The sequence below is a fragment of the Scylla paramamosain genome, chromosome 37 (assembly GCF_035594125.1).
Source record: "Scylla paramamosain isolate STU-SP2022 chromosome 37, ASM3559412v1, whole genome shotgun sequence".
Taxonomy (NCBI): Eukaryota; Metazoa; Arthropoda; class Malacostraca; order Decapoda; family Portunidae; genus Scylla; species Scylla paramamosain.
Genome location: NC_087187.1, coordinates 1,491,786 through 1,515,324, shown reverse-complemented (window position 1 = coordinate 1,515,324; position 23,539 = coordinate 1,491,786). Strand labels below are relative to the sequence as shown.

At 41.4% G+C, this 23,539-nt stretch overlaps 1 protein-coding gene across 7 annotated transcripts in view; it reads right to left on the bottom strand.

The window, feature by feature from the left end:
* The window catches only part of LOC135091296 (mitogen-activated protein kinase kinase kinase 15-like), a 35,091-nt gene that overhangs the window by 6,858 nt on the left and 4,694 nt on the right, over window positions 1-23,539 (bottom strand). For 5 of the 7 annotated variants that reach the window (XR_010262463.1, XM_063988789.1, XM_063988791.1 and 2 more), the window contains exons 2-22: window positions 23,143-23,343; window positions 18,972-19,166; window positions 18,062-18,234; window positions 17,487-17,655; window positions 16,763-16,872; window positions 16,488-16,599; window positions 15,912-16,083; window positions 15,246-15,405; window positions 14,607-14,766; window positions 14,320-14,504; window positions 13,892-14,072; window positions 13,265-13,398; window positions 12,374-12,639; window positions 9,749-9,915; window positions 9,052-9,147; window positions 7,911-8,050; window positions 6,579-6,710; window positions 3,179-3,283; window positions 1,914-2,016; window positions 494-643; window positions 87-242 (exon numbers count right to left, since the gene is read on the bottom strand). Coding sequence is in view for 6 of the 7 variants with exons in the window: in XM_063988789.1 (XP_063844859.1) it covers window positions 87-242; window positions 494-643; window positions 1,914-2,016; window positions 3,179-3,283; window positions 6,579-6,710; window positions 7,911-8,050; window positions 9,052-9,147; window positions 9,749-9,915; window positions 12,374-12,639; window positions 13,265-13,398; window positions 13,892-14,072; window positions 14,320-14,504; window positions 14,607-14,766; window positions 15,246-15,405; window positions 15,912-16,083; window positions 16,488-16,599; window positions 16,763-16,872; window positions 17,487-17,655; window positions 18,062-18,234; window positions 18,972-19,166; window positions 23,143-23,343 (3,267 nt within the window). In the remaining variant the exon portion in view is untranslated. The remainder of the gene's footprint in view (window positions 1-86; window positions 243-493; window positions 644-1,913; window positions 2,017-3,178; window positions 3,284-6,578; window positions 6,711-7,910; window positions 8,051-9,051; window positions 9,148-9,748; window positions 9,916-12,373; window positions 12,640-13,264; window positions 13,399-13,891; window positions 14,073-14,319; window positions 14,505-14,606; window positions 14,767-15,245; window positions 15,406-15,911; window positions 16,084-16,487; window positions 16,600-16,762; window positions 16,873-17,486; window positions 17,656-18,061; window positions 18,235-18,971; window positions 19,167-23,142; window positions 23,344-23,539) is intronic. The other 2 variants (XM_063988794.1, XM_063988795.1) reach the window with 2 other exon arrangements.

The window sequence follows — 23,539 nt, the reverse complement described above, 5'->3', positions numbered from 1 at the left end:
GAAAGGAAATACTATTGTGCACACACACACACACACACACACACACACACACACACACACACACACACACACACACACACACTCACAGCATCCTGGAAGATACCGAGAGCCAGGTTGATCTGGTTGACAGCCTCCTCGTAGCTGATCTCCTCCCGCAGGGAAGCAAAGGCCTGCTCGATGGGAAGCTTCTTGTGCTCTGGGATGAACTCTCGCAGCCCCACCATGATTTTCTGGAGGTGTTCCTGTGGACAGACAGTGCTGTGACAGTGCTACAAACTCATAATTTAGTAGTCAGCACATCATTTGGCCTCACTAACACATACTTACAGACATCCATCATGACACCCTTCTCATACTGACATGCTGTGAGACCTTTGGGATGAGTGAACAACAGAAATGGACCAAAGTACAACATATATCACATCAGTACAAGCCATTAATACCTCTATACCTGACACTGAGGAGCTACCTGTGACACCTGGAGCTGGCATACCTGAGTGAGGAGAAGCTTGTCTGTGCCGAGCTCCTGCAGCAGGCGGTGGTACCAGACCTGCGTGATCTTGTTCTGGTCGTGCATCAACACCTTGGTCAGAGTCATCCTGCGCTGAGAGTCCTTCTTCAGCAGGTAGAAGCCGTCCTGCTCCTGAGGGCGGGCAGACAGACACACTGCTCACTGCTGGGACACTAATCACTCACTGCTGAATTGTCACTGCATACCTCACTGTCCTGTCATTTTTAGAGGCTCACAGTGACACATAACTCACTGCTAGGACACCAACTACTCACTGCTGGGTTGTGTCACTGCCTACCTCACTGTCCCATCATTAGAAGCTCACACTGCTACTAAGGATGCTAACACAAACCATTACTTTCTATATTGACTCCCCATTTCATCATGTCCTCCCACTACTGCTACTACTCCCACTAATAATGCTACACACTAACACATTTCTAACTTTTATCTGTGTGCCAAGCTGTGACTGGGGTATCACTGAGATTAGGTGCCTATATGCATACATCAAAGCCACCCCCTCTCTCTCTCTCACTCACCCACCACAACCCACAGACCCACAAGATGTCCTCCCACAGTATGTTTACAAACACAGTCACTCACCACAGCTTCTAACTCGACTTTTTTTCCCTCAACACAGCCCACGGACCTAAGCTCATTCCTTGTCTGCCTCTCTGCTGACACCCCTGCAACACACACACACACACACACACACACACACACACACTTCTGAAGACTAAATTTTATGATCTATCTCTTGCCCTGTCATGCATTTCTGTATTCCTGATGGTGTTGCTTGTGTTGGTGTGTACAAATTCATATAGGTTGAAATAAAGCACTCTCTACTCCACATGTTGCTTTCATTCAACTTCTGTGCCATGATGGGAAACCTCCACCACACTCACTTTCCCTCACCAATGACCACTACTACAGATGAGCCCACAATCTATAGTCTTTGGGTAGTTTGTTCTTCAGTGAAATAGTCTTGTGTAGTTTTTATTAATTTTTTTTTTTGAGAGTATGAAATATTTTAAGAACTTTTCATTAATTTTGTTTTTTTAGAGTATGAAAAATTTTAAGTCTCCATTCATAGATTACTCTTACTTGTAGTGATAAAAACTGTAAAGGCAAGTGTTTGTAGTACCATAACAAACCACAATGAACACAAATAACAATCATAACTAGTCAACAACAATAACTAATTACCATAACTCTAAAATGAAGAATAACTACTGAACTCTACAACGAACAAGATTAACAACCATTAAACAAGAATAACGACCATAACTCTACAACCACTTCCTCTAACACTTCATAAACACACAAGCTACACAAAGTCAGTCCCACACACCACACCACACCGCACCAGACACACTCAAGCCTCACCAACACTCTCACTCACCCCATCAGTGCGCGGGGAATCAACCTCAGGAGACAGCAGGCCACCATTGGATGAGCGACGAGTCATGAGTGAGTCGTCGAGGTCTGAGCCAGTCATGACAGAGCTGTGACGCCACCAGGAAGACAGGCCAGTTATCGGACACTCGTACACACATAGATATACAGGTACGGTCTACGGTAAGGGTTTAGATAGCAAGGTATGTGTGTTCCCTGCATACGGTTGTAGTGCGGGAAGCGGAAAGCGTAAGTATGTGTGAGATAAGTAGAGAGATACAGACTGGTTGATAAGTATGCATCCTGTCAAGAGGGTTGGTTATAAACAAAGGAAGTTCACTTAGTAAGCTGTAAAGAATGAAACTTCACTTAGCAAACTATGAAGAATGAAAGACTCCACTTAGCAAACTACAAAGAATAACAGACTCCACTGAGCAAATTATAAAGAATGAAAGACTCCACTTAGGACAAACTATGAAGAACTGAAGACCCCTCACTTAGTACACAACAAAGAATAGAACCCCACTTTACTTCCAGGCATAATGGGTTTAAAATATGACTACAATTTACATGAACTTGCATGAAAACTTGGTTGATGAAAACTGCACATCTTCCCCACAACAAGCGGAGGAGAGGGATCCAATCTAACTAAAAAAATAAACAAATACACAGCAATTACTGAGAAAAGAACACTTGAATGAGTAATGTTACCTTCGCACAGACTATCATGACTGAGGACTGAAAAGGAAAAACCAACATGAAAAGGAAGAAGCAACATGAACAGGGGGGAAAAATACAAAAAAAAAAAAAAAGAAGCAGGGGGGAAAAGTCACAAGACATAACGGTTAACAGGATTCCACGTCATTCTTTTAAGCCACAACACAAAAAGCTTTTAAAAACACTGCACATGGGAGGTTTAATAAAAAAATAAATAAATAAATAGGTAAACAAATAAAAATATTAAAAATCTTGCCAGAGAGAGAGAGAGAGAGAGAGAGAGAGAGAGAGAGAGAGAGAGAGAGAGAGAGAGAGAGAGAGAGAGAGAGAGAGAGAGAGAGAGAGAGAGAGAGAGAGAGAGAGAACCATTCATCAGGATAAACAAACATAAAAACACACAACTCACTAGTAATTTATCTAAAGAATCAGAGAGAGAGAGAGAGAGAGAGAGAGAGAGAGAGAGAGAGAGAGAGAGAGAGAGAGAGAGAGAGAGAGAGAGAGAGAGAGAGAGAGAGAGAGAGAGAGAGAGAGAGAGACAAAGCACCAATCATTTACCTGGTGTACGAGAGAGATGAGAGGTAGGAGCAGGGGGAGGCTGGGGAGATGCTAGGACTGCCGGCTGTGTTGCACCGAGAGCCATACCCGTACCCGAGCTCTACACTACAAGAAGAAAGTCCCCCCGTCACTACCAGGCCAAGGCTACAATTAGGGGCAGGCACGGGATTACGAGAAGGTCAGTGGTTCATGTTTAGACTCATGGTTTGGTTGTTGTTTTCAGGGTGTGTCAGACTTAAGGGTGGGACAGGTGCAACGGACTGTTAAGGTAAGGTGTTGTGGGTTGCTTAAGGCGGTGTTCATATTTTTTTTTTTTTTTGGTGTGTGTGTGCGTGTGTGTGTGTGTGTCGTCATGATGTAGCTGCTAGGTTTTGTTAGGATTTGATTAATAGTTTGGCAAGAAAATGAAGAAACTGAACACTGGAAATATTAAATAGAATGTTTGATTTTTTTTATATTTTTTTTTTATAACTGATTACTTTCTTTTTCTTTTTCTTTTAGGGAAAGTTAATGAAAGTGCTGTTTTCCCATCTGATTGATGTTCTTCGTGGTGTTTTATTTCCCTCCCCAGTGACTGATGTTCTATGTTTTCCCCTCTGATGTTTTATCCTTCATGGTCAAGTGTGGTGTGTGTGTGTGTGTGTGTGTGTGTGTGTGTGTGTGTGTGTGTGTGTGTGTGTGTGTGTGTGTGTGTGTGTGTGTGTGTGTGTGTGTGTGTGTCATTCTGTCCCTATAAGGTGCAAGGGGGCAGGGGGGTGGCTGGGGGGTTGCTGGAAGCTGGGCCAGGCGATGAGCAGACCGACAATGACGCGGACAACTTTACTCACATTCATTTGGCAGCTTTATGACACACTAGGGATGGGAGACAATGCTACTCCCTCTACCAAGACATCACCTGCTCATATCAATGAGGTTTTTTTTTATGACTAGGAGTGAAAAATGAGAGTAAATAAGTAAAATAAATATTCTTCCTACTAAAAACATTACTTCCATTTGTATGAGTTTTTATGATGAGCCAAAAGAAAAAAAAAATAAATAAAAATTGATAAATAAAATAATGCTGTTCTTGCTACCAATAAGTGAGGCATATTGAACCCTGACCAATCTTACCTTCCTACTTGTATATCTTTTAATATATATATTCCTACCACTCTCCCTTAACTACAATACATTCCTTTGTATTAACCCTCCAATGACACTTCACAAATACAAACACTCCATACTCCATTTCACTCCCCCTATCCCACACACACACACACATACAAACACACACTCCAGTACCACCACCACCATTCCCCGCCACTCCACCCTTCATGCAGCCTCTCACAACACTGGCCTAAACTAATCCTGAATCCTTGCCTCTTCAGCACCTCAGGCACTCCCTCCTCACTGCTGCCATAGATGAGAAGTCTGAGGGGGATTGCTAATCTCCATAAAAGAATCAAGGTGCACAGGGAAGTCTTGGTCAATATTTAAGTTAGAGTGTATTCCTTTCCACTGTCTTATGCCCTACTCCTATGTCTACCTTATTCTTGCATCTGTGTCTATCTTATTCCTGCCCCTGTGGCCTGCAAGCACTGCCGCCCGTTAATGCTGACTGCTCACTACTAGTCTACTACTAATCAAGCTATTTAGATATTAAGGTAGTCTACAGTTCAGATATTATTGTCTTCTGCTGTTAACTTATTAATGTTATCAGTAAGTTGCTAATATTAAGCTGTAAATTTGTTGGGTAATTGAATTATTGAGATTTAAGGGAAGTTTCTCTAGTTTCTTAAGGTATTTGTTCTTTTTTTATTATGATTAATGGAGGTCATAAAAAAGAAGGCTGAAAAGAATGGATGTAAGGAAACTGGTCATCTTAATAATATTACATTAAGGAATTTTATGTGAATTCATCTAGTATGTGAAAAAAAAGTAAATAAAAATAATAAAAAAACATATTTATATAAGAAAACCAGTTCATAAGTATATGAGACTTAAAATTTTTACATACACTTAAGAACCAAATTAAGGAGTGCATAGTGCTGCCAGTTTATAAATACCCTGCATATAAAAACACTGGACTGAACAAATAAACAAGAACAGCCAACACTGGCGGGTAACAATTAACACCCAGCATTACGTAAACAATAAGAAGAAATCTGGCATTGCGTAAACACCAGAGGGAGGAAAGCTTAAGCAAAAACTTAAAACTTGGCATTACATAAACACTGAAGGAGAAAAAACTTGAGAAAACTTAAAACCTACCATTATGTAGAGAATGAAAGGTGAAAAACTTGAAAACTTCACACCTGCCATTACGTAAACACTGAGGGAGCAAAACTTCCTTATATGTGCCTAAACACTAGAGGGAGAAAAACTTACACTAAAAACTTGCCATTACGTAAACACTTAAACACTTGTAATTCAGCATTACGTAAACACTAAAGAGAAGGGAAACTTTACCAAACATCAATTGCAAGGGGGACATATAATACTTGGTTCTTCAGGCCATCACAATGCTCATGAGGACTTGCAAACAGGCACTGATGATAACATACACGATTAAATAGATATGAAGCATCCATACCACCACCACTACCACCACCATCACCACCAGGAAGATGCACTCCAACTACTGACCTTGTAAGAACTGCATGGCTGATCTCTGTTCTTGTTTCATGGAGCTATTGGGCATTAGAGAGAGAGAGAGAGAGAGAGAGAGAGAGAGAGAGAGAGAGAGAGAGAGAGAGAGAGAGAGAGAGAGAGAGAGAGAGAGAGAGAGAGAGAGAGAGAGAGAGAGAGAGAGAGAGAGAGAGAGAGAGAGAGAGAGAGAGAGAGAGAGAGAGAGAGAGAGAGAGAGAGAGAGAGAGAGAGAGCTATCTTTTATAATCTCAAATGAACATGATGAATAGTAGTGAGTGATGATGTACACAGAGGAAGGTTAAAAGTTGAGATAGCTGAAAGGGGAGCAGAGTGGGATGGCGACAAACCTGGAGATGATGTGCGGAGGAGGACATGATAAGGATAAACATCACGGGAGAGAGAGAGAGAGAGATAGAGTGTGAAGAGCAAAGACCTGGAGATGGTGTGAGAAGGATATGACAAGGATGAAGATACTGTCTATAACTGCAAAGAAGGGGAGATTCCTAAGCTATCTCAACCCCATACGAGAAAACAATGACAAACAAAATGATGATGATGGTAATGATGGGTGACGGAGAGTACAGGGACTGCCACATGTAGGCCTGATGGCTTCTTACAATTTCCTTTATTTTACGTTCAAAGCGGCAAGATCATCCATCCAATTCCTACGTAGATCAGTGACACATTTAGGCATTCAGGTTTTCAATTAGTCCCCCACAAGACACAAGGAGAGAGAGGGAGAGGGAGAGGAAGAGGGGCGGCAGACACTCACGCATCGTCGGGAGAGCTGGCAATGCGGCACTTCTCCCCGTGTGGCCGCACTGTGCGCTCTGCCGGCACTGAGATGCTGCGTGAAAACTCCTGCTGGTTGGTGAGTCTTGCGCCTTTCTTCTTGCGGCCCAGGCTGTGGTGAGGCGTGGCAGAGTGGCACGAATTGTTAAATTTTTAGAGATACATTTTTTAATTTAATTTGTAAAAAAGTTATATTTGTTAAAGGGAGCAAAGGACAAAACTTATAATCTTATGGGGTTCCTGTACCTGTGTGATCAGAGAAGCTTGGCTGGCACCTGTCTCTTCACACATACCTGGCCTTCTAAATAAGTGCATTGGCATATTACACTTTTTTTTTTACTTTTATTTATAAGTAAAAATGGGACAAAGGATAAAACTATTAATCTTATGGAGTTCTTATACCAGTGTGATCAAGAGAGGCTGGCTAGGACCAGCATCTTCACACACAGCTGGCCACTGCACTACCATATTACAAGATGCACAATTATAATAAAGACAGACACCAGTTTATAAACACCAATTTTTTACACAGCCTGCAACTACAGAACTTAAATATAGATAAATAAAAATACAAAAAATAACAAATAATGAATAAATAAGTAAATAATGAGAAATAAATTAGGAAAACTGTCAAAAAAAAAAATCCTCACTCAAAATACAAGAGAAAACTGACCCAAAAAAAACTGAAGGAATGACGGATTAACTGAGCTCACTGGAAGTCATTTCTATCATACACACTGATGAGGGAAACACTGAGGTGAAAGAGAACACCCAATGAACACTGATGCGTGCTGTGGGGGAGGCAACATTCACCGGTGAGGGAAACACTGTGTGACACCAACTGAGTGACGCAAGGAAGGACCAACTGACTCATTCTTAAAAGTGGTGCAAGGATGACTCAGCAGAACACTACATCAACAAATACTGAACAAACTGTGAGGAACAAAACATGAGATGGCCACACATTGGGGGAAATAAGCTTATGTTTCCCTGTTCTTTTATTTCTTGGGTTTGAAAAGAATTTGATATATTATGTAATCTATTTCCTATTTTTTTTATCTAGCTTGTGTTAGAGATAACTTTTTAATGTATTCTCCCCTAAAGTGGAGACTACTGAGGATGACGACAATGATGATGGTAGCAATAACAGTCCCCTTATCATCTTCACAGAAGTTAAACAGACTAATGAAGATGATGACAATAATACTGATAGTTAGGCAACCTTACACAAGGAGCAACAAAGACGACAGTGAAGTTCCTAATAGTAATCCCCTAATTTTCCTGACACAATGAACAGAGGCGCTGAACATACTCAGTCAGGAAGGTGTCCTCAAGGAGCTGTGCAGCGGTGGCCCTCTTGTTGGGGTCTGGCTCAAAGCAGCGCAGGATGAAGCTGCGTGCCTTCTCACTCAGCTCCTCTGGGATGTCTGGGTGCATCTTGTACAGCCCCACCTGCAGTAGCAACCCTCCCATCACTCTACAGCCACTACAGCCTGTCCTCCACTACCACTCCACTCGGCTGCCTCTTTTGATATCAGGTGTGACAAATCATTCGTTATGTTTCTACCTTATATTTGTTCTTTTCCATTCTTCCCATTTTTTATTGTTTTCCTTTATGATTTCTGCAGCACAAGCCTTCCTAAGATTATATTACTGCTCCACCACCAGCTTAACTCAAATGAACCTTCACATTTCTCTCAGGATAAGTGAAATGACCCACAGTGTTCTACTAGTTAGCACTGAGAATGGAGACCTACTAACATGACTAAAAAGAACCTCTGGGCTTTTCACTACCAAACACCAAGATTACTAACATAACACCAAGGCCACATTTCTACCAAGGCAAGAGAAGTGACCCTTGTGTACTTCTAATAAACAATGACAACAGATTCCTGCCAAAATAACTGAAATCAAATACACAACACACTCATCATGCCAATACAAACTACACACTAAATACTGCTGAGTGCCTCATCACACAGTACTCCTGCACAATGCACCCTCAGCTGGGACGGTGGTGGGGAACGTGACGCCAAGAACAGTACAGTGCGGCAGAATGCAAGGTGATGTGAGGTGCTACAGGGGGTCTTCGGTTCATGACGCCCCTGACTGCGTGTTTGGTGGTGGTCATGATGCTGGCAGTGCTTGTCTATACATTTCTCATTACCAGTTTATTGCATTGTTTTTCATTTACTGTATGTCCTCTATGTGTTTTTTACAGGTACAGTAGTTAGGTTATGATGAGTTTACAGCACTACAGCATAAGCATAGTGAGTGAAAGACTGCAGATGTTTACTTAGACTGCTTCAGATCTATACCAAAACAATTAACAATGAGGCATACAAACAAAACTCCACCTTAACTCGAGGATCCCCCTGTACTCCAACCACCCTCACCACCACCACCACCACCAGTGCCACCTCCAAAGAACACAAAGGAAGAACAACCCTTACCTTGAACATAGCAGCCTCAGGGGACCCCAGCTCAATGAAGGGAGGGTTACCAGTAGCCATCTCCACCACTGTGCACCCCAGGGACCAGATGTCAGCCTAGGTGGAAGAACGGATGATAAAAATTAGGTATAGAGCTTGTTTTTTTTTTGTTTTTTTTGTAAGAGGGGTGCAGATGTATGGTAATAAAAAGAATAGAAAAAAGGGTGAAACTGTTGTGTTATGGTAGTGTAGTTGTGTCTTGTGTCTATTACTGTGACTGAGTGATATGAAGTGGCAGGGGAAATGTGAAAAATGAGGAATACTTAGTGATGGTAAGAGAAGATAACCTGAAAAAACGAAGGAGAGTAAATGATGGTAGGAGAAAGACAATCTAAAAAAAAAGGGTAATGGTAAATAATGGTTAAAGAAAACAGAGAAATGAGGAACCTAAAGAAAATATAAAGAAGGGACAAAAACCTGAAAAAATATAAAAAATAAAAGAAAAACAAAACCTAAACAACTAAAAACTAAAAAAAAAATGTGAAAAGTAAACAAAAAACGATAATCCTGAAAAAAGAAGGAAAAATGAAACAAAAACAAAAAAAGAGGAAACAATAATACCTACATAAATAAATAAATAAATAAATAAATAAGCAAATAAATAAATAAATAAACAAAACATAAAGAGATACAAAGAGGAGGTGTACCCAAGACTTACCGGCGCTCCGTATCCCCTGGCACCCTTGTCGATGACCTCTGGGGCCATGTACTGCAGGGTGCCAGTGAAGGTCTCTGTGCTGAGACAGACCCCTGCCAGACGCTTGGAGGTACCAAAGTCTGAGATCTTCACTACCCCAGTATATGTATTGACTAGAACATTATCACCTGCAGAAGACAAGATTGAGTTAAGGGGTTGTTGTTGTTGTTGTTGTTGTTGTTGTTGTTGTTGCCTGCAGAACACAAGGTTGGGTTAAGAAGGGGGGGACTGTTCTAGTGGTTAGGTTTGTGTTGTTGTTGTTGTTATCGTTTTGTTATGAAGAGCAGAATGTGAGTTTTTTTTTTTTTTTTTGTAATGAGAAAAAACAGAAAAGAAAATAGGTGTGTAAATACAAATCCAAACAGAAAAAAATCAGAAAAACTAAAAAAAATACACAAACTAAAAAAATGTGAGAAAAAAACAAAAACACTAAACACACACACACACACACTGACGCACCACCACCTCCTTACACACACACACACACACACACACACACACACACAGCGACCCACCACCACCACCACTACCACCACCAAACAACTCAAGTGGAAGGCAGATTAAGATTAGGCGAGGGAATCCACTACACTTTTCAATTCTTTCCTGATAAGCACAGCATTACCTTATCACCTGTCAAACTTTGGTGGGTGATCTCAATCCTGAACAATTTCACAATGGAATAACTTTGCCAACACACTGGGATTACACAAGACAATGCTTCCTTCTCTCACTGAAGTATTGGAGAGATGGTTTAAGCCTTACTCTACTGGTTATACAAGTAGGATAGGTTTCTCTTTGCTACAGTGAGGATCTGGTAATGTAAGGTCCCAGCACGTCACTTTGCAAGGTTCAGGCAAGGCTTACCTACACTTTCCCTCGTTATTTTCAAAGGTCACATAGATTACTGACAGGCAAGGCTTACATTTTCCCTCAATATTTTCAAAGGTCACAGAGATTATTGACAGGCAAGGCTTACACTTTCCCTCATTATTTTCAAAGGTCAAAGAGATTATTAGTCAGTTTTTCAAGGTGTTTTCTTTGCATTTTTTTCAATTTTTGGCAGTCTTTTGGAAAATGGGGCTTAAAAAGCCTTTTTTTCCCCTCATAATTTTGTTGTCCATAGCCAGCGACCGTCTAGCATAAAGATAAAATAAAAAATAAGAGAAGTCATGTATAATTGTTAAACACCACTGGAGCTGTCAAAATATCCTTGCAAACCTTGATAACTTCCTCGTAATACTGTGAAAAGGTAACAAGATGAGATGATAAGGTATTCAAGGATCCAGCACCAAGAGACAACAGGAGACAGCTTGTAGTTCTCTCACAGCCAATACCTGCACTAAGACATCCCCCAAGACAACTGTTGAGCAGCCGGCAAAGTCTATTACAGCACTAATATTTGTGGAGAATATTTTTTTTCCAAGACTACATCTGAGAACACACACACCACACTGCCAAACTGTCAGCCCAAGGAGTGGTGTGAGTGGCACCGTTCCCAGCAGGCCCATCAGGCACCAGATTGTGGCTGATTACACACACTGCTCCATCACACTGACCAACACTTTCTTCTCTTTTTTATTTTCTTATGGGGGAGAAACATTGGACAGGGGCAACAAAAATTTATAAAAAGGTCCAATGAGAAGCCAGTACCTAAAGAATGAGGGGCTAAAAGGATTATGTAAAAGAGAAGTGTGCTGAGATCATAAGAGTCTGCTGTCGCTGTACTAACTCTTGAATTAAAGTAGCCTGTGTATTGCTTATTTTGTACTTCAGATTAGACTAAATTTCTCATCTGGTGTAATTCATTCTGTGTCTTTTGACTTGTATCTTGGTGTGTGGGTGTACACTCCTGCGCTGGTGGAGGTGCTTGACAGCCTCCAAGATAAGATAACACACATGGTGACACTGACGCAGAAATAACCATGAAGATAAGAACCTCAAAAGAAAAAAGAGAAAAATAAATAAAGAATAAATAAATTGAGTCTCACAATTTTAATCTGATAATAGAGACATGTTCCTTACTTGAAACAAACTGTGCATGTTAAGATTCACGTAGACTATTTATATCAATATTTTCTTCTGTTTTTCATAATTTAATATTGCTCAGTTTATAATAGTTTAGTACTGAATACTCCTATGTACAATAATAGTGATCCAGTCCCTGTACCACCTTTAGTCTTGAATACCCCTGTGTACAATAACAGTGATTCAGCTCCTGCACCACCTTTAGTCTTGAATACCCCCATGTACAATAATAGTGATCCAGCCCCTGCACCACCTCTCCTTAAGTCTTGTGCACAATATAACAATACCAGCCACTCCACTTTAATGCCATTATGCACACCGCTTTATTTATTTACTTTTTATAAAGGAGAACCAGCCAATGACAACAAAATGATAAACAAAAGGCCCACTGAGGTGCTGGTCCCAAGAGTCAAAGGCAGTCACAAAAATTTAAGGATACTACCACTACTATTACCACAGCTCCTGAAGCACCTCCTCTTGACATCCCTGTGCACAATAACACCAGCCTCTCTACTGTAATGCCTCTACACACACCACCACCACAGCCCCTGCAGGACCTACCCTTGATATCCCTGTGCACAATCTTCTGGTCGTGCAAGTATTTGAGGCCCTCCAGGATCTGCTTGGTGTAGTAAGCCACCGTGGCCTCGCTCTCCTTCAGGGGGCCCCACTTAGACCTGAGCAGCGCCGATAGGGACCCACCCGGCACCTGCTCCATGAAGATCTTGAAGTAGCCGTCCTCCGAAGCTGTGCCCAGGTACTTTACAATGTTCCGGTGCTGCAGCTCGGAGTGAAGCCGGATTTCTTCATGTAAAGGTTGTACTTCCCTAGTGGTGGAAAGAAATGGTGGTGTTGTAGTGGTGGTGTGGAGAAGTGGTGTAGTTATAGTCCTGTGCTTAGTGAGTGAGTGTGTGTGTGTGTGTGTGTGTTGTTTATTTTGGTCTCTCTCTCTCTCTCTCTCTACATATGGCAAGGAAGATAAGAATGAGAGAGGAAAAGAACATTAGGAAACAAACTGAAATGAAGCAAACAAAGGCAAGGAAGATGAAGATGAATAAAAAAAAAAAAAGAGAAAAAAAGACAAAGAAGATAAGGACAAAGGAGACAAAAATACTAGGCAAGAAGACAAAATGAGAAAGAGAAGTAAACAGAAATAAAAGACAAACCAAGAAAAAGATGACAATGAGGGAGACAAAAGAGAAAAACAAACAAAAGCAATCAAGAAGGAATGAGAGAAACAAGAACAAGAACACAGACCCCTCCTCCCCCAAAAAAAAAAAAAAAAAAAAAAAAAAAAAAAAAAAAAAAAAAAAAGCAAGGAAGATGAAAATAAAATAAGGGCAAGAACATGACAGAAAAAGAACAAAGACAACAACAACAAAAAAAATAAATAAATAAACAAAAAAACGAGAGACAAGATCAAGGACAAGACGCGAGGTTGCATCAACTCACCCAATGTTTTTCTCTGGCACCTCCTTGACGGCTATCCTGACCTGAGTGCTGAGGTCCCTGGCAGCGTACACCACTCCATATGTTCCTTTACCCAGTACAATCCTCTTTCCGGTGTCATCCATCTCATACTCGTACTGTTAAGAGAGAGAGAGAGAGAGAGAGAGAGAGGGGGTGATGGGGTGAATGTCTGAATGACTGTGGAGGGATAGACAGAGGTGAGTATGTGGGTGACTGCTAGAGTGATGGGGTGAATGTTTAAATGACTGACTGTGTGGAGGAATAGAGATGGATGAGTGTGTGTGACTGCTGGGGTGATGGGATGAATGAATGACAGACTGTGTGGAGGGATAGAGAGGGGTGATCGTGGAGGTGACTGCTGGGGTGATGGGGTGAAGTGAAAGGGTAGTGTCTGGTAGTGTGATTGACTGATTAACTAGTGAAGTGATGGGATAACTGGTTCACTGACTGACTGATTAGGTGATACGCTGACTGATAAGGTGACTGATAGACTGTTTGCAGAAATGATAAGATAACTGGAACAATAGCTGCAAATTTGATAGTTTAACTGATGGACTGATTAAGAGACAAACTGATCAACAATGTGACCCACAACTGATCACCTCTCACCTGTATTGGTCCAGATATCTCAGCCTCCAGGTCCATGACGGTGCCCTTCTGGTCGGCAGTAAGCTCCTGCACTAGCCTGAAGAAGGTGAGGCGGCACTGCTCTGAAGGGAAGAACATCTGGAAGTCGTCTGAGTTCTCTTGCACATACAGGAACACTGCCCTCTCGTCCCTCTTGTACAGCCTGGGTGAGAATGTAATTTCTTATTATTTTATTACTTATTATTCACCCACATACTGTCTAAGGTGTGTGGCTGATCTCTAAAACCACAAAAAGTAAGGTCAGGAGTACTTTTCATCTCTGTCAAAGGCTGAGGGGCTAAGAGAGTGGTTTTAAAAGAGATCTAACACCAGTAAATATGGAGACACAACAGCATGAGCATAGACTCCTCCTCCCGTGAACCACAATTAGTTAAAGACACAGTACTGACGTGATGCTCTTGATGCTGGAGGCGGTGAAGAGCCAGTAGTGCACCTGGCGACATGTGCCCTTCATCTGCTCAATGCACAGGTTGTACAGCTGCAGGCTCTTCTCCTCGGCACCCAGGTTCACTGTCACGTAGCTCGGCAGATAGTAGCTAGGCTGGTACATGCGGCTTGGCTCCAGAATCAGCAACTAAAAGGCAACGAGGGGATTATTATTATTAATGCTTACAAAACTAATCATAAATGAAGAACCCCATGTATGTACAAACACAAAACAACATCCAGGACTCACAGGGAAGCGAATCATGTCCCCCAACTCCGTCTTGGTGGCCTCGACAAAGTACTCGATCCAGAAGTTAAATATTTTCTCCTCTGGACTCGCCTCACAGTCTTCCGGCCTCTTACGGAACCGGTTAATGAGCATGATGTTGCCAATGGTGGACTTGAGGTACCTGCCGGAGGGATGGTGGGGAACATAAGGTTAGGCGAAGACAGGTAAGAGGGATAGTGAGAAGGATGGTAAGGACAGTGAAAGGAACTGTAAGGATAGTGAGATAGGTGATGGATAGCAAAAAAAGTTGTCAAGATGGAAGAAAAGTAAGAAAGATGATGAGAGGGACAGTAAGGATTCATAAAGGATAGTAAGAGGGATAAGAACGACAGTAAAGTGAAATGCAAACTGTTTAATGACTTTCCACTGCCAAAAAATTAAGAAAAATAAGGACAGTGAGATAGTGAAGGAGAGTAAAAAGTTTGTCAGGATGGAAGAAATGTAAGAAGGATGGATGAAGGATAGTAAGATAGATAAGAAGGACAGAAAAGTGAAATGCAAACTCTTTAATGACGTACCACCTACCATTCTCTCACCAACACTAAACACACTCCCACAATGCACCACCCTTACACACACACACACACACACACCACTCACCAATTAGGAGGCTTCAATCTAAACATGCACTCAGCTGCCTGCACCGCCTTTCCATAATCCTCTGCCAACACGCTGATCTCAAAGAAGGTGGCCACGTCCCAGTAGTCTTGCAGTGATGACAGTGACCCCTTCTTGCCAATGAGGTTGTTGAGGACCATTCCTGTGTTAGAAGGTAGAGTCATTGTTTCTGTTATTGTTATTATTATTTTTTTCTTGTTGGAAGGAAAGGGTTAGTTATTGTTTTGTTTTGTTTTCGTTTTTGTTTTTGGTGCTGGACGGAAGGAGTTGTCGTGTTTATTGTTGCTGTTTTCTTTAGTGTTCTTGTTTTGCTTTTGTGTTGGAATGAGGGAGTGATTTCATTCCTTGTTTTCCCTCAGTGTTGAATGAAAGGAGTGACTGACTGGCATTATTTGAAGTTAACACCAGATGACTTTGAGGGACGGATAAACTGACATTTCCCTCACCTCTACACATCACCAAACATTGTACGCAAGCACACACACAAACACACACACAGTCTCAATACACTTCTAAGCAAGATGTTTTGTTGGAAATTTTAAAATGGGAGTGGAAGAAGTTTCCTCACAGCAAGCAAGCAACAACACATCACAACCAAGACTTATACCATAAACAACAAAGAAACACACACACACATTCCTTCCTCACCTATGTGCTGAAGTTCGGCCGATTTGGAAAAGTCGTTGCCATCTATTACAAGCAGTGTGGCGAGGTTGATGCCAGCATACTCGTTGGGCTGCACCTCAAAGCCTTTGCGGTACCAAAAGATGGCATTACGAAGGCTCTCCTGGTCTGTGTGTTGAGATTCCACAAACTTATCCTGCAGGGGAAGAGGTCAGTGGTAAGTGGAATGGGTGGATAGACTGATAGATGGAAGAAGAGACAGTGACAGAAGTAATCAGAGAGAGAGAGAGAGAGAGAGAGAGAGAGAGAGAGAGAGAGAGAGAGAGAGAGAGAGAGAGAGAGAGAGAGAGAGAGAGAGAGAGAGAGAGAGAGAGAGAGATAGAGTGGGAAAGGGACATAAGGGCGATAGATAAATGAATGGAGAGAGGAAGGAAGGAATAAACAAAGAGAATCACGCCACAATGTCTAAAAACGGCCCCAACAAAATCACCACAGTGTGTCCGAAATTCTCTAATTAAACACACAATTCCTGAAAACTGCCAGTGGCCAAAATTCTCTTGATAAACACCCACTGTTCAAGAGGCTGCCAGTCACACTCACCTTATAGATGCGTCCACACAAACACACCATATCAGGCACCTCATTCTCCTTCTTTTCCAGGGCACGGGTGATGACAGCCAGCGCCTTCTCCCTGTCCCCCTCCATGTTGCGCCTGTCGGGATGGTTAGGTTACAGAAGTGTGTCTGGTCCTTACTGATAATCTATCTTTTGCTTCTTGTTTAATTCTTGTCTGCTTGGATGGCTGCGTTAGGAAGGTATTGTTGCTTTTACTAATTTATTTTTTGTTTAATTATTGTCAGGTGTTGTATGGTTACCTGTTAAGGGCAAAACCGTAGAGGAACCGGATGGCGGGTGTGCTGGTGTAAAGCTTGCGGTTCGGGATGGTCTTGAGGTCATCCACCAGCTGCACCATTGCGTCGTAGTCCTGCAAAGGTGGGTGAGGGTCTTGAGTCTTCATTCGTCTTTATATTTCAATTATTTCTTTATTCATCTCTGCTTTATTTATCTCTTTATCCATTTCTGCATTTCTTTTGCTTCTTTGTACACTTCTATTTCTCTTGCCCCTTTATTCATCTCTATATTTCATTTACTTCTTCATCTACCTCTATTTCTCTTAGCTCTCCATCCACCTCCTACCTCACTCAACCCTTCATTTACTCACTTCATTCATTACAGTCCTGAGAAGCAGATAACCTAACCTAATCCACCAACCCTGCTCATCATCCACAATTATTACAGCTTTGAGAAGTGGATAAGCTAAACTAACTTAACCTAATCTAACTAAACCTAAGTTAAACTAAGTAAACTTAACTAAACCTAACCTAACTTACCCTAACCTAACTTAACCTAACCTAACCCACCACCTCCAACCACCCACTCCTCCATACCTGACCTAACTAAACCTAACCTAACTTATCCTAACCTAATTAAACCTAACTTAACCTAACCTAACTTACCCTAACCTAACTAAACCTAACTTAACCTAACCTAACTTACCCTAACCTAACTTAACCTAACCCACCACCCACTCCTCCACACCTGAATCTCTCGCAGGGATATGAGCATATTGAGGACCACATCGATGGACAGAATATTTGGGTCATCCAGACGTCGGCGAAGATTGTGCAGCTGCTTCTTCAGTTCCTCCCCGGAGAACACATCCCGCGCCTTCCTCAGGTCGGCCAGAAACTTCTCCTTCATATGAGCTCTGGGGGTGACAAGGGTAAAGGTTATCCAGGAAACTGAGATATGGACTGCAATGTGACTGGTTGAGATGACTTGTAAACTACTCCATCACCCTCATCCTCCTCCTCCTCCTCCTCTGTGCTTGTACCTACATCTCCTACCTTCTACCTAATACAAGAGAACTGTAGCAATGGTTAATATAGGAGGACTGAACATTCAATAGATTCACTGTAACACACACACACAATAAATAAATAGATAAATAGATAAATAAATAAATTGTAAAGGGGGTTTCTAAGAATAATTAATAGGATAAAAAGGAGTTTCTAAAGTGAATTATTAGGAGTAAAGGGAGGTGTGGCAGTGGTTAATGTAAGAAGAAGGAGAAAAAAAAAATCTCTCTCTCTCTCTCTCTCTCTCTCTCTCACTTGGACTGTATTTCAACATCTTGCAGGTGGCGACGCAGCTTTGTGGAGAGCAGCACCCGGGACTCTGAGGGCATGGTGTCCTCCGCTCCAATGCGTGTGCTGGGGTCGGTGAGCACGCACAGCCCCGTGTCCAGCAGCCGGTACGAGATGAACACGTAGTTGCTGCACGAGAACTGAGGGAACAAGGTGATGGGTCGTTAGTGATGAGGAATGGACTGAGTGATGATCTTAGTGTTGAGTTTAAGATATGAGAGAGAGAGAGAGAGAGAGAGAGAGAGAGAGAGAGAGAGGAGAGAGAGAGAGAGAGAGAGAGAGAGAGAGAGAGAGAGAGAGAGAGAGAGAGAGAGAGAGAGAGAGAGAGAGAGAGAGAGAGAGAGAAACAAGAACTAAAGCCTATATTGATCTAAACATCTACAAAAATCCCAAAAATAGACATAAGGAAGCTTTCAAAGATTAGACGAATTTATGGATGGGGATGGTAGGTGGAAATAGGTAGGTATGCGTACAGAAACTGCGATGTGTAGGCCTGTCTTGTACCAACCCTTGTGTTCTTGAAATAGGTGGAAGTAGGTAGGCATATTTCTCATAGGGACTGCCATGTGTAGGCCTATCTTGCACCAACCTTTGTGTTCTTGAAATAGGTGGAAGTAGGTAGGCATATTTCTCATAGGGACTGCCATGTGTAGGCCTATCTTGGAAAAAACCCTTGTGTTCTTACGTTAACTTAACAAATATTTAACTGTACAGGCAGTATAGCTACCACCACCATCACCATCACTAGCTATCTCATTCCAAACTTCACAAAATACAAAAGAGGATAGAAAATAAACCCAACATTAATAAAAGCACTCTGCAACCATCACCACTACTACCACCATCACCACTACCACCACCACCACCGCCACATTACCTTGAGGGGGACGGTGACCTCAGAGTCGTTGTCGTTGTACAGCAGAATGTTCTCCTTCATGTCAAAGCTCTCTCGCACACCCAGGTGGTAGAAGAGAGAGTGCTGCTGGAGGCTCACTGACATGTCCACGATGGCCACGTCAGCGTTGTAAAACTGGTCCAGGACATTGGTCTCCCCAAAATCCAGCTTCTCAAACTGTGCCAGGGGGAGGAGAGAGGGAGATTAATTATGAATTATGGGATAAATAAAGGTTTTCTAGAGTTATTTTGCAGTTTTCTAGGGTTAGTTAACAGAATAAGGGCCTAAAATGTTGGTCTCCCTGAAATATGGCTCCTCATACTGTGCCAGGGGAGGAGAGAGGAAGTTTAATTAAGATTTACAGGATAAATAAGGGATTTTTAAAGGTTTTCTAGTTATTCAATAGGGTAAAGCAGTTTTCTATGGTTAATTAAGAGGATAAGGGTCTAGCAAGTTGGTCTCCCTAAAATCTGGCTTCTCGATCTGTGCCAGGGAGGAGAAAGGGAGTTTAACTAAGGTTTACAGGATAAATAAGGGAGTTTTAAAGATTTTCTAGAGCTATTCAGTAGGGTAAAACAGTTTTCTTGGGTTAAATAAAAGGATAAGGGTCTAGCATGTTGGTCTCCCTGAAATCTGGCTTCTCAAACTGTGCCAGGGAGCTTAATTAAAAGTTAGGAGTTAGACAAAGGAGTTTTAATGGAGTAAGAACTTTTAGGATTGATAAATGAAGCAAAGAGAGTTTCTAAGATGATTTAATGGGACAGAGGAAGTTTCTGTGCTTAATAAATGAAACAAAATGAGTTTCTAAAGTCAATTAATAAGATAAAGGGAATTTTTAGGTTAATAAATGAAATAAAGTAAGTTTCTATGGTCAATTAATAAGATAACAGGAGATTCTAGGATTAAATAATAGGATAAAGAGAACTTCTAGATTTTATAAGTGAATTAAAGGCAGTTTCTAGAATTTATAAATGAAATGAAGACAGTTTTTAGGGTCAAATAATAAGATGACAGGAGATTCTAGGATTAAATAATTGGATAAAGAGAACTTCTAGATTTTATAAATGAAATAAAGACAGTTTTTAGGGTTAATTTGTCTTGTAGTGAAAAGATTAACTTATTCCCACACATCAGTACCTCTCTCTCTCTCTCTCTCTCTCTCTCTCTCTCTCTCTCTCACATAGGGGAATCAGGGGCCCCATCACAGTCACCCTACATAGATAAGGCCAGCAGACGCCCCGACTGGACAGGATGTGACTCACCATCTTCTTGTGGCTCGCAGAACCTGACTCATCTGTACGTACTCTCCATGTCACAAGAGAGAGAGAGAGAGAGAGAGAGAATCATCGACACCTAAATACACATACATAAACAAACAAACAAACAAGGTTACACACACATCAACCACCTCTCTCTCTCTCTCTCTCTCTCTCTCTCTCTCTCTCTCTCTCTCTCTCTCTCTCTCTCTCTCTCTCTCTCTCTCTCTTTCTCTCTCTCACACACACACACACACACACACACACACACACACACGCGCGCGCATACAGCCTCTCTTGACGTCACCAGATTATCAACACACACACACACACACACACACACACACACACACACACACACACACACACATACGCACACACACTCATCGGACCTCCTATCTCTCTCATTTGACGTATTTAAGCCACACAGCTCCTGACGTCACTCTCCTGTGACCTATCTGTGTGTTTTCTTGATTCTTCTGTTTGTATGAGTGTCTGATTAGTGTTGTTGTTGTTATTGTTGTTGTTGTTGTGTTAATCTTATTTTTTGTGGCAATTTGTGTATTTTTTTTGGGTTATTCTGTTTGTATGAGTGTCTGATTGTTGTTTTTGTTGTTGATGTTGTTGTTTATTACTGTATAGGTTAATTTGTGTTCTGATCTATCTTGTAAAATTATTGTTGTTGTTGTTGTTGTTGTTGTTTTGTTACTGTATCAGGTGATTTGGGTATTAAGGTCTTCCTCCTAAAATCGTCCTTGCTGTTTTTGTTTGTTGGTCTGTCTGTTGATTTATTTCCTACAGTGTACCTCGTTAAATCACCTTCGTTGCTGTTGTTGTTGTTGTGTTGATGTACCGGCTAACGAGAGTTTTAAATGTTTCTAGTTATTGTTGTTGTTGTTCATTAAGTTGTTAGGTCACATTCTGGTCTGTCTTTCTCTTCCGGGTAACAATTTAACACGGCTATTAATATTTACACCATGGTCTCTGGTATGTTGTCTCTTTTCCTGTGATGAATTGAATATAGATGGGCTTGTCTCCTTCCTCCTCCTCCTCCTCCTCCTTCTCCTCCTCCAAAAAGCACAAAAAACACTTAACTCAAACATCCACCAAAACAAACAAATAAAAAGTAACTCAAGATGTTCCGAAGGTTACAAATACGGATGAACGACTGAGAGACAACTGAGAGCACAGAATGAGGGGAAAATGGGCTGAGTTAAGAAGTGTTGCTAATACTCCGAGATATGATGAAAATAACCACAGAGGAGGCAACAGTAGAAAGTTATTCATAAAACCTGCTGGGGAAAAAAAAATAAAAGAACGCAAATGATAAAATATAAACGTGATATCAATAAAGGATGTGAGAATACGTACATACACACACACACACATGCACACCTACACACATGCACGTATACACACATTACTGGAAACCACCAACATACGTACATCCCCCATCAAACACACAAACACACACACATGCAGAGTAGCTAGAAATGGCAGTAACAAGAAACAAGAGAATCTAAATTACATCATTACCAAGAACTGTGATGAGGGGACACAAACACTACAGAGAAAGATAAAAAGAGAGAAAAAAAAAAAAACTGGTAAAACAAATAAGGAAAAAATGGAACAGAGTATAAATAGCAAACGTTTTAAATGCCAGAGTAACAGCGACAGAAAAAAATAGAATACAAATGATAAGACTTAAGTTCAGTGTCAGTAAGATTAAGTTCACCCGTTACTTAGTGAATTGTGTACGTTCTTATGCTAACTTTCCTGTAACTTGACCAGCTTCTAATTAATGCAGGGGTATCCTAGTATGTTTGTCTTAATTGATGTCGAATTAGGAAAATCTTTCTTTCTGTATGGGGGGCCAGCAAACAGTGACTGAGAAACACAGAGGAGTAAAGAAATAAGGTAACCAATCAGAAGAGGAGTAAATTAATGAGGTAACCAATCAGAAAAGGAGTAAAGTAATAAGGTAACCAATCAGAAAAGGCATCAAGTAAGGTAACCAATCAGAAAAGGAGTAAATTAATGAGGTAACCAATCAGAAGTGGGGTAAATTAATGAGGTAACCAATCAGAAAAGGCATAAAGCAAGGTAACCAATCAGAAAGAGTAAATTAAAAAAGGTAGCCAATCGGTCAGTCAATCAGTCAGTCAGTCAGTCAGTCATCAACACAGCAAAACAAAGAAAGAATAAACTAATGAAATAATCAAACGACCAATGAAATTTTAACACCCGGGAAATATCATGAAAGGAATAACCTGATCAATTAAACAATCAGTCAAATTTTAACGCTTGAAAATGCTAACAAAGAAGGGGAACAAACTAAAGAACCAATCAACCATGCCCCAAAAGATTATATAAAAAAAAAAGAGAGAAGAGAAATTAATGAACCAATCACCAGGCACTAAACTTCCAACATTCAGGAAACAGTAACAGAAAAGAAGGGGAATTAACTAAAAAACCAGCCAGTCAACCAACCTTTCACACTCAATCAACTCAATCATTTACCCCTTTCTCATTGTTTCCTCCTCACCTGCCTGCCTTCACCACGCCACTCAGACCTAAATTCAAACAAAACTGCACTTTCAATATTTACATTTATTTCTGCAGCTCAGTTTTCAAGTCTTACAGCATTTTATCTACATCTAAACCCTTCCACTGTGATACAAGACAATTAATGGCACCAGAGGCAATGCGTGAAATCTTTACAAACATCTACAAGAAACAAAGGGATAAAAATTAATAGATATCACGATTTCTACCCAGTTTAAAGCTTGGAGGCGGCTGAAGAACAAGTGAATGTGCCTCAGATTGCCTAGTAATTACTGAAAGGTGTACCAATTGGTAGTCAGAGGGTCAACACCACCACCATAACTACCACTGACCTGTATGTGGTGGCAGTTGGCATTGATGGCCGCACAGCTGTTCCTGACCTCATCCCACGCACGCTTCCTGTGGTGGAGGTGCTCGGGGAAGATGAGGTCGACCACGCACACCACATCCATGCGGGCACGGAGACCAGCCTGGATGACAGAGTGGCCCGAATGGTCACTCTTGCTGCCCAGGCTGTCTGTCATAGTGCATGTCTGTGGGCGGATGAGACAGATCAGTGACGGATGACAGGCTGGGTGAGAAGTGGATATGAATGAAGATTAAGGTTTATAGTGATGAATGCTACCTAGACTGTCTTTCATAGTGTGTGTTTGTGGGTGGATGACAGACGGATCAGTGACGAATGACAGGCTGGGTGAGAAGTGGATGATATGAGTATATATCAATTTT